An 11,263-nucleotide genomic window follows, 5' to 3' on the forward strand; every position below is an offset into this window, starting at 1 on the left:
TAAATTAGATAGTATGAGTGATGATGATGATGAAATTATACAAGAAATCATTCATCCTAAAACTCCACTTATTCATGAATCTTCAGAACCTGTATTAGATCAACCAGAAGTTCTGAGTGAACCAAATGCTCCTGAGACTCAACCGGTATTACCAACAGTTTCAAATGAACCGAGGCGATCAACTCGAGAGCGCCATCCTATAGAACGTTATGTTCCGGGTGATTCCAACATCATCGAAGCTTATCCCATGCGCTCAATAGTTCCCAAAGTAGCTCGTCGTAATGTCTTAAGTCAGCTATATGAATGCAGAGAAGCTATGAAACCTAGAGCTGAGCCTAAAAGTTACAAGATGGCTATGAAAATGCCAGACGCCGACAAATGGAAGGCTGCTTGCGACAAAGAGATGGAAAACATCAAGAATATGGGAGTATGGGAAATAGTCGATAGGCCAAAGAATGTGCCTGTAGTTGGAGGTCGATGGCACTTTAAATATAAAGTTCATCCTGATGGTAGCATATCTAAACATAAAGCCCGTTATGTAGCGAAGGGATACACCCAAACAGAAGGTGTTGACTTTAATGACACTTTTGCTCCTACCGGTCGCTTAGCGTCGTTTAGAATCCTAGTAGCTATTGCTGCAGCAAAAGATTGGGCCATTGAACAAATGGACGCCATAGCCGCATTCCTCAACAGTGATCTTAAGGAGGAGATATATTTAGAATTACCGGAGGGGTATGACACAGAGAGAGCAAATGGAAAAGTTGCAAGGCTGAAGAAAGCGCTGTATGGCCTTAAGCAGTCAGCTAGGTGTTGGAGTGATGAAGTAAAAGAGAAATTACTCAGTATTGGATTGAAACCAAACCCTCACGATGCCTGCTTATGGTACGGTAAAGATGATTATGGCTTAGAAACCTTACTTTACCTACATGTTGATGATATGGCAATTACAGGTGATAAAATTGATGAAATAAAGAACTTGTTGAAATTAAAATGGAAGATGGAAGATTTAGGCCCTGCGCACTGCGTTGTTGGAATTGAAATACATTCAACAGAAGATGGAGGTTATTCTTTAAGCCAACCATCATTCATTCAGACGGTACTTGAAAGATTCAATTCCGAAAACTGTAAACCTGCTTCAACACCTTTCCCAGGTGGCGCGAAGATAAGGAGATCAAGTGATAGTGACACTTTAGAATTCAAACAATCTAAATTACCATACAATAGTCTTGTGGGTAGTCTGATGTACATAGCTCAAGGTACCAGACCAGACATAGCTTATGCTGTGGGCGCCCTGTCTCAACACTTATCTCGTCCGTCCATGACTGCATGGCAAATGGGTATGCATGTATTGAGGTATTTAAAAGGAACTCAATCTTTAGGCTTGATTTATTCCCGTCAAGACACTGAAATAGAAGGAAACCAGAGCTGGTACTACCCAGAGTGCCACACTGACTCCGATTGGGCTGGAGATCCATCTACTCGTCGCTCAACCACTGGCTATGTGTTTAAATTAAATGGAGCTGCCATCAGCTGGAAGAGCCGACTTCAACCGACTGTATCACTATCATCCACGGAGGCTGAATACAAGGCTACTACTGAAGCCGGGCAAGAAGTTGTATGGTTACGCGGATTATTGTTCAACATATCACTAGGTCAAGCATCACCAACAATACTGTGTAGTGATAGTACAGGAGCAGTAGCTTTAACTGAAAAATCTATCTTTCATGCACGGACTAAGCATATTGAAGTCCAATATCACTGGATTCGTCAGCAAGTTGAGAAGAAACTCATCAAATTACGGCATATTAGCAATACAACAATGTTTGCAGACACGTTGACAAAACCTCTACACCCGGGCCCATTCAAGCAACTACGAGACCAAATTGGACTAGATGTTATACATGGACATCTGAAACAGGGGGAGTGTTGAGATACACCATAGTATCTCGTGCTATGTGTTTCAGATGAGTGTTAAAGTACTACGAGTTAACATACATGTGTTAGACACTTAAGCTTACTAAGATCAACTTTTAACTCTAATATTCAATGTTAAGGTCAAACCCTAATTATCCCAAACTTATCTAGTGCTGATCCTTTGACGCGTACTGACTCTTTTCCTCATCCGTTATTCTACGGGAGGAAAAGAGTAAGTTCAATCCCTTTATACTATCACACGCCTCTTTTCATTCTATTATCATAGTTCAATTACTACTATCTATCTTTTCTATTACCTTTACTTATGTGTTACTGATTGGTGCTATTCATTCTCTTCATTTATATTTCATCTGAATTTTGGAAACACTAGCTTTAGATCAAAGACCAAAGTGTTGATCTCTTTTCTTATTTTTATCCTTAACCTGATTCAACCTCATAGGTCAGAATCAATATTAAAACTTTTCTATTATTTCTTTTCTTTTCTAACTCATTTCTTCTTCTATGATTGTTTTGCTTTTGTTCTGATTGTACAGGTTAGTGTCATCAGGTAGTTAGTGTGACAAGAGGTGTAGGAGCTCACCTCTAGGACATTGTCACGGGCATTCAGGTGAAATATAATCAGGTAGTAGTGTGAAAGAGGTGTAGGAGCTCACCTCTAGAGTGGTGATCTCTTTTCTTATTAGACGCTTTTCAGAAAATGCATATCCTTTGTTAATAATAATAGACAATCAAAAATGTACTGTTTGTCAATGGAACTATGAGCAAAGGAGCCCATTTAACACTCTTGCTGTCTGAACCTCTTGACAAAGGCAATTGTATGCTTAGCTCTCAGACCTGTTTGTAGGTTATATCCAACCTCTACGGAAATTGATTGGTGTGAGCACGTCGACATGCTACCTCAAAACAGACATGGTGCTAGTAGGTAATTCAGGCAGCTTGACAACTCCACAATGGTTGTCAGAAGATGAAGCGGTGGACATGAAGGACAATGGAAGGGAAAACATAATGGCTTCAGTAGATTGGAGACTTTTGAAAGGTTTTGAAGTCAAAGTCAAAGAAGATTCCGAAACAGCGGCGGATTTGGATAAAGTAATAGGAGAGGAAGGTGACTCTTCATCAGACATAATGGGTGAAGTACAATTAAAGTGGTGTTTGTAGAAAATTCAACACAAAGTTCAAACGCCGTAAATGAAAAATTCGCGGATTGACTCGAGATAAAGGCTCATAACCTATGAGTCAATCACAAATAAGCAAATACATCAAAAGTAAGTTAGTTGCTTGTGAAATGATAATAGAACAGGTTTTGAATGGACGAGTAACACAATAAAATCACAAACATATACCCAAAACAATATAAAGTGAAATAAAGTGAGAAAAGAAAACATATAAGAAGACTTACCTATGAGTCAATCACAAATAAGCAAATACATCAAAAGTAGGTTGGTTGCTTGTGAAGTGATAATAGAACAAGTTTGAATGGATGAAGATCAAACTTGTTGAGACTCATAGGTAGCTGATATAGAGAGAAAACACACACAGCTAAGATTTATGACAGCGCACGTAGAGAATAGAGAAATAACAAACATATTGACAAATAAGAACCATGGCAACATTCCAAATGTTGGAAATAACACATAAGACACGCACATAGATGAGATCACAAGACGTAGAAAAAATAAATCTTACATCAAATAAAGCAGAAACTTTATAACTCTATTCGCTACTGCACCAACAATAGTTAGAGCTAAAGTCTCATGATCATAACTCAAATCCTGTAAGATCAAAGCAGAACTTGAAGCATCGAGTTCAATTAGATCAAAAGAAAAGAAATTGGTAGCAATCAAGATACAAAAAAACATTGAGTTTGGATCATATGAGAAAACTGATGAGAAATTGAAGATTGATCTAATTTTTTAAGATAGTCTAATCTTTCTCAACAGGGAGATTGTGCCCCAGAGGCGGCGGCAGAGTTTGGGTGGAAATGAGATGTCCAATGTGGTTTGTAGAAAGTTTACAATGTCCGACTCCTTGCTGTCGGGTGATAAGTTCCACGCTCCATTGGGCCAAGAGATACCTGCACGGCTAGTGAGACAAAGTGTGTAAGGTCACATAACTCCAAGATGGCATAGGGAACGGTGCGGGGTAGCAATGACTTTCTCAAGTGTGTATTTGCTTTATTGTATACAATACTACAAACAAGTCAAAAGAATGCAGACTATGTCACCTTGAAAAGGGAAATTTGGTTGGAGCAAGTCATGCTTATGTACTTTAGTCCAGCATGTGGTGTGCAATGCGTAGTTCGAGATGAAGTCTTACGAAGGCCATCCGGGCGCGGTTTGGCCAATGTAGGTGAAATGGTGCGTATGGCAAAGGGCAAGACGGTCTTGTCCCGTTGTTTCATCAGTTCAACACAGCGGCATGTGATAGAGAAGTTTAGTCAGCCCCACCGAACTCAGGCTTCCCCAGGGCCTTCTCCGTCGGTTCGGCGCTCCTCAAGTTAGTAGGCTCAGCGATGAAATGGATCCCACTCTCAGTCCAAGCTACCGGGGCCGAGACTCAGGGACCTCCTGAAACGCTATCTCAGTGTACCATCGATCAAAACTTGAGGGTATATTCAAACCAAAGCTTCTGCCTAAAATAAGCACTCAGTCTGAGGGGAAAGCTGAATATCGTTTCATACGCCGCCATATACTTTTTTCTTGGATAAACTTGGTTCACAACAACCTCAATATTGAAAGAAATTTGTCATACGAGGTCGCAACTCGCATGATACGAAACTAAGCAGTCTTCGTGAACTAGAGGAGCTAGAGGTCTTATATTTGACTCTTTAGGACGCTATGATAGGAAACACAGCAAGATGTTCCATGTCTCGACGACCGCGGGGAGCCGGAGAGACAACGACTCCGGCGGTCTCCAACAAATATAAAAGGTCGATGAATTTGCTGATGATTTGTTCGCCATCCAATCATCTTATCAAGTTATTGCTCCAACCTGCACACTCCTTTGGTATGTCAACCTAGAGTTTTCATCAGCCAATTGTAGAGATATTTTTTCCCAACAGACTGAGCTGATTATGTGATCGCTTTCTTCACCCTTTCGATGGGTTTAGATACTATCGGTTTTCACCTGGACCCACACAATCTTTTAAATTCCGCTGCTCTAGCATCCTAGTGAGTCATGAGATATTCAACCAAATCTTGATCACAATCTGCTAAAACCGAAACTTGGTCAACCAATTAGATATATCATCATGAACATGAATTTCAGCATCGTCGCAGCCATGCTCATGATCTCGGTCTCAATCAATCAAGCTTCTGGTGCCATAATCAATCTCAAGGACGAAAAGGAAATCGTGTCGGCTCAACAAGCGGTGACCAAACACATTGATGGCACCATAGACGAGGGTCCAGAGGTCACGTGTGTCTGGTGTCAGGATACAAAGGGCGTATGCTGGTGCGGACCCCCCCTGAAGCCACCCAAATCAACTTGATGCTTTCGGTGACATCAGTGATCAAGCATCTGTTAAAAGCAATCATTTTTCTGTCCAGTAATCAGAAGGCAGGAGCTAGAGTGTCTGTTATACTGTGTTGTAGGGACAATTTACCACATATCCTTTCCCAAAGCTATATATAACAGATTCGCGCAAATTCACATATTGGACTTCCCTGTCAGCACCCAATAGATGATTTTACCATGTCCATATCCTTGAACTGTTGAGGAAACACAAAACAAGAGATTCGTGTTTGATTGCTTGTCTTGATCTCGCTTTTAGTTTTGATGCGGATGAGAACAAAAACTGAAGCTTTATCACACCGCAACATGCACGTAATCCTACAAATGCCATTGATTCATCTTTCTGATGAGTTGCAATAGATTCAATGAGTTCATCCCTATCAAGATTTGTACGCAATCTGTCATGGATCTCAGCACCCACACAGTCATGATTGTGATCTTTTTAATCTTTTGAGGGATTGATCACCAAGATCCCATCAAAAATAGAAACCGAGATACTTCTGTCACATGCTGAAGGGTCATCAGTTGACCATGATGTCGATGTAGAAGTAGGTGGAAGAGCCATTCATCTGTTTGACCGTTGGACCACAATGCGACCAAACACAAAAAAACTTAATGAGCTGAAATTGTTCATATGTCCAAGCAAGATGAGCAAAGCGCGTGGCAAGAGAATTTATCTACTGCAGAGAGTGTGGCTATGTCATAAAGCTACTTGGTCACGCTTGGCTTTATCTGGGGCTTTGACCCTTCGCTTCATTATTTCCAACCTCCAAGGGTCGAGGACTCGAGATTGCTTTGTTTCAAGTTTCAATGTGGAATATGGGAAGTGACATGCGGTGTGACATGTCAACGAGATTTAGACTCTGTGAGGTCGCGAAACCGTGAAAAGGAATGAACCAACGCGATTATTCAATCAGAAAACTGGACTTTTCACCAATCAACCAAAATGAGTGACATCAGGTTCATTAACTTACTTTTTCAGATTAAAGGTCAGCGTATCAAAGAATTAACTTATACCTGTTCCACAGGTCTTTCTTTGGCATCAAGTCCAACGATCCCTCAAAATCTACAACCGATCCAAAAGTTAGTATCCACGCGTTCCCTCCCTTACACTTAACAGATGAACTGATGATTTCATTTTCCAGTCACCTAGTGCAAATCCTAAACCAAAAGGAAGCACCAGTGCTTCTACTTCTAAAGTCACCACAAACAAATCAACCACACCAAATAAAAAATCACCAGCTAAAACGATGAAACCAACAACAAAACCAGCAAGCTCATCCACTCGAAAAACAGAAGCAACTGAATCTAAATCAATTCCTAAAGAATCTTCTACTTCACGTACAAATACTACTACCAACAAAAGGAAAATATGTGTTGAACTTAGTGATTCTGATGATGATAAGCCTGTGAAATCTAAAGCTGTATCAACTTCAAAAGGAAAATAAAAACTCATACCTAAAGAGACAAAGTCCACCAAACGTAAACGGAAGGCGAAACTGGATGATTTTATTGATGATGATGTACCAGTGAAGAGCAAAAGTAAATCACGTTCCTTTTCCTTTGTGATGTCACTTCATACTTTATCTTTCTGACGGCTTAAACCAACAAACCTTTCAAAATCATTAAAGCTACCAAACCACCATCTTCGAAAAAACTGAAACCAGATAAAGATAGAACTCCAACCTGCAAAACCCAAGTCAAAATGGATTCCTGGGCAACAACGCGCTGGTCCCTCTGCTCCAGGTACGAAAATCAAACTTTTCATTATCTTCAAAGTTTGTGAGATCCCCTAACATCAAATCCGCTTTCATCTTTACAGGCTCAAAAGAAATTCCAGAAGGACAGCCTAATTGTCTTGCTGGTCTTACATTTTTATTCACTGGAGAATTGGAGTCACTGAGTCGTGAAGAAGCTCAAACCCTGTGTAAACTTTATGGAGGGTACGACTTTACATTCTACTAGACACTTGCTCATGTTCACCAAATCGAGACTGATCTTGATCATCTTCAGTCGTGTCACCACAAGTCCATCGTCTAAAACTAGCTATGTAGTTCTTGGTTCAGATGCAGCGCAAAGAAGTTAGAAGTCATTGCTAAGCATAAGATAACCACCCTGACAGAAGATAAGATTTTGGAATTGATCGGGACACACTCGTACGTTGAGGTTTTGCAAATTTCGTGTCGAGGTAAAGCTGACTCTAGGACCTACATTTCGAATATATAGAGCAAGTGAGGTTGATCCGAAAGTACTCAAGAAGCAACAAGATGAGATTAAGAAGATCAAGCAAGCTGCCAAGGCTATGGAACCTACTAAGGGAAGCACAGCGTAAGGTCCAGTTTTGCTGTACCAATAGACGATGATCTTTCCATTAACTCAGTTTCTTTTTGATCAGTGAAAAGTCCAAGCTAAGCAAGATTTAGCCAGACAATTATGGACCATGAAATACGCTCCTAAAGCATTGAATGAATTGTGTGGTAATAAGCCACAAGTGGACCGACTTCAAACATGGCTTAGAGATTGGTAAATTGCCTTTCTAGCTCTTGAATTACACATTCTGTCTCTTCAAAGTCATTGAACCTTTAACAATTTCTTCCTTTTCAAGGCCAAAAAATTGAAAAGCAAAGTTTACTAAACCTGGTAAAGATGGATTAGGTCTTTATAGATGTATTGTCTTATCAGGTCCGCCTGGTGTAGGTTAAACTACTACTTCTCATTTGGTTTCGAAAGTTGAAGGGTATGATATTATTGAAATGAATGCAAGTAATACAAGGAGTAAAAAACTTTTAGAAGCTGGTTATTAGGATATCACAGGAAACACAGGGATCAGTGGATATTTAGAGGTAAAGAAGAAAATCCTTTGAAAAACTTGAAGATCAGTTCATTGATGATTCCTGATTAATTCTTTGGATTGATATTTTTTTGTTTTCAAAAATAGACATCAGAACCTAAAAACAAACAATTAGTTTCAATCATGGATGGAGTCAATGGAATATCAGCAGGAGATAGAGGAGGAGTAGGAGCCTTAAACAGTTTAATCCAAAAAACGCAAATACCTATCATAGCTAGTGCAAATGATATGTCATCACCCAAGATGAAACCATTGATATCACCACTCATTCACTTGTGTTTAGAAGACCTGATGCGAATGCGATTAGAAGTAGGATTATGTGTATTGCATTTAGAGAAAAATTGAAAGGTCCAGCAATTGCTATTGATCAACTGGTGGCTGGTAGTCAGTCTGATAGTAGACAAATTATCAATATGTTGTTGGTTTGGAAATTACAGAGTGGTGAAGGTCCTTCTAAACCAATGGAATTTGATGATGCTAGAAAAATGTAAGTGTTTCTTAAAACTCTCTTTCACACAAAAATGCTTAATAAAGTTTGGAATTTTTGACTGGATGTTTCTTGTTTTTGGTCTTGTAGGGCATTGATGAATGAACAGAATATGATTGTTTCACCTTGGTCTTTAGTTTATAAATTGTTTGCTCCTCAAACTTGAAGTCAAGCTTGTTCAATGACTTAATTTATGGATAAGTGTGATTTATATTTTCAAGATCATGATATGTTACCACTGATACAGGTAGGTGTTCCTTTCTTCATTCAAAAAGAATTCTTTTGATTGCAAAAAATTGTTTTTTTTGTAGGATGGGTATACCAAACATGAATGTAGTTTGACTAGGAATTGCGCTGGACTGGCAAAAGCTGCTAAGAAAATGGAGTTGTTATCACAAGCTGCTGATTTGATTTTGGATAGTGATTTAGTAGATTGAATGATTCATGGGTCAGTTCTATTATGAATCCAAACTATAAAGAATTGATTCTGATGATCTGTTTCTTTCTTAATAGACCACAACAACATTGGTCATTGATGCTGATTCATGGAATTTTTTCATGTATCAGAGCAGCCTACTTTTGTCATGGACCATCAACATCATCAGGATTTCAAGGAGGAGGAGGGTTTGGGTTTCCAGCCTGATTTGGAAGAAACTCAACCCAATCTAAACTCAATAGATTGTTAGGAGAGATTCAAATCCAAATGAGAATGAAGATTTCAGCCAATAAAAAAGAAGTCTTGTTAACTTATTTACCATTACTTTGGAAATTACCCTTTGGCCAACTTGAACCCGCTAGTATGAGGTGAGCGGGCAATCTCAACTTAACTCAGAAGAAGTATACTTTCATTGCTTTGTAAGGCAGAGCTTGAATGTTACACTGCTTAGAATCCTGAAATTACCCAACCTGGTACCGCTTGATTAACTCACACTGCATGCAATGTTGTGTTGCTTTCTCTCTGTGACCGTATGTTGCTGGCACGGATACTTCACAGGCGGGACCAGCAACAGGGCCAAATTTGGCTGCAACACCCCTTTGCCAGCGATGTACCGTTGCAGGGCGGAAAGCGACATGACATTGCATGCCGTGTGAGTTGGGAGTCTGGTGCATGTGGAATTTTGTAATAGTATTGCAGTTGCTGATCTTGAACTTGCAAATGCTTAAGTAGGAGTGTATAATCATCATCCTTCAGGCAGATCCGATAGTGCCTTTTGCTTGGGTCTTTTGGTTGAATTTTAGACGGATGCATGATGTTTTCAACAACTGAATGGTTGCCCAACAGCCTTTGCCACTGCCTAAAACAAGGCATCATGGTACCATCCATTCGAGCTGATTTTGAAAGGTACAATCAGTATCACTGAACAATATGTAGATATATAACATACTTACATAGTCGTTTGGTTGTAGGAATATTTTGTAATATACCTATCAACCATTCTCCAGAAAATTCAGCCACCAATATGAGGGGGCCCCAGCGCCTGATTTAATCCGGTATATGAAGAGCATAATGATGATTTGGATGGTTGATGACATTTTTGAATATTTTTTGAGCTCTTCTTATATTGTCGATAAAACTTTTCAAACATTGATGCTTTGTATTTCAATACTTTCTTTTCACATACAATATTTGTACATTGAGATAGACATCCGATGTTGAATAAAACCTGACCTCTGTTAGAACTCTTTTCAAATTGATTGACATTGCCAACATAAAGATCCACTACAATGAGTGGAATGACATAGGCAAGGAAGCTATGCCACTAAGCCACTTTCAAAGTCCCTTGTTTAGCTTCTCCCAGATTGGGTGGCAGCTTTTGAATTCCAGTAGGTAATGTCATGTCTTTCATAAGCTTTTGCAATTCCTCAATGTTGCTTTTTGAAAAAAGGCCACCATCAAATTATAAGAGTACGAGCTTTGGAAGAACACGAGAGTTCTTTAGTAAGTGCTAAAAGAACACGAGTGATGTGGAAAAGCAAAGTACCTTTGGAAGAACACAAAAGTTCTTTAGTAAGTGCTAAAAGAACACGAGTGATGTGGAAAAGCAAAGTACCTAGTGGTACGAGAAACACAGATAAGAATTAATTGCTTTTACTACACAACACTACATAAAAGAACAAACCTTTGGAAGAACACAAAAGTTCTTTAGTAAGTGCTAAAAGAACACGAGTGATGTGGAAAAGCAAAGTACCTAGTGGTACGAGAAACACAGATAAGAATGAACGAGAAAAAGGAAACAATAGTTGAGGAAACATTCAGTCTTATATGTAAAAGTGATCTCGTAGAACCAAGGTACATGAATAGATAGAGAAGGAGAAGACATAATGATGTCAGAGAAGAAATGAAATAGATGAAGTTGACATCATATAGATATTAACTATGACAAAATAGAAATGAAGTTCTAGACTTGTTAATTATCTCAATACCCCCCCTACTTCGATATCTATGAGATTTGTAAACATGCAGAAGTTAAACCCAT

At 39.2% G+C, this 11,263-nt stretch overlaps 2 protein-coding genes across 2 annotated transcripts; both read left to right on the forward strand.

Moving 5' to 3' along the window:
• Positions 1-5,191: 5,191 nt before the first annotated feature.
• Positions 5,192-5,425, forward strand: MELLADRAFT_124520 (uncharacterized protein; the record flags this gene model as incomplete). The annotated part of the gene is made up of 1 exon (XM_007417211.1): positions 5,192-5,425. The coding sequence occupies one exon, from the start codon at positions 5,192-5,194 to the stop codon at positions 5,423-5,425; it is 234 nt and encodes a 77-aa protein (XP_007417273.1).
• A 925-nt stretch (positions 5,426-6,350) lies between these two features.
• MELLADRAFT_79481 (uncharacterized protein) lies at positions 6,351-9,223 on the forward strand (the record flags this gene model as incomplete). Its single annotated transcript, XM_007417177.1, has 9 exons — positions 6,351-6,408; positions 6,477-6,531; positions 6,594-6,990; positions 7,080-7,194; positions 7,236-7,391; positions 7,503-7,604; positions 7,675-7,776; positions 8,583-8,786; positions 9,124-9,223. 6 exons carry the CDS (start codon positions 7,154-7,156, stop codon positions 9,221-9,223), a joined length of 705 nt encoding a protein of 234 aa, XP_007417239.1.
• Positions 9,224-11,263: the final 2,040 nt, after the last annotated feature.

The sequence above is a fragment of the Melampsora larici-populina genome, assembly GCF_000204055.1.
Source record: "Melampsora larici-populina 98AG31 unplaced genomic scaffold MELLAscaffold_69, whole genome shotgun sequence".
NCBI lineage: Eukaryota > Fungi > Basidiomycota > Pucciniomycetes > Pucciniales > Melampsoraceae > Melampsora > Melampsora laricis-populina.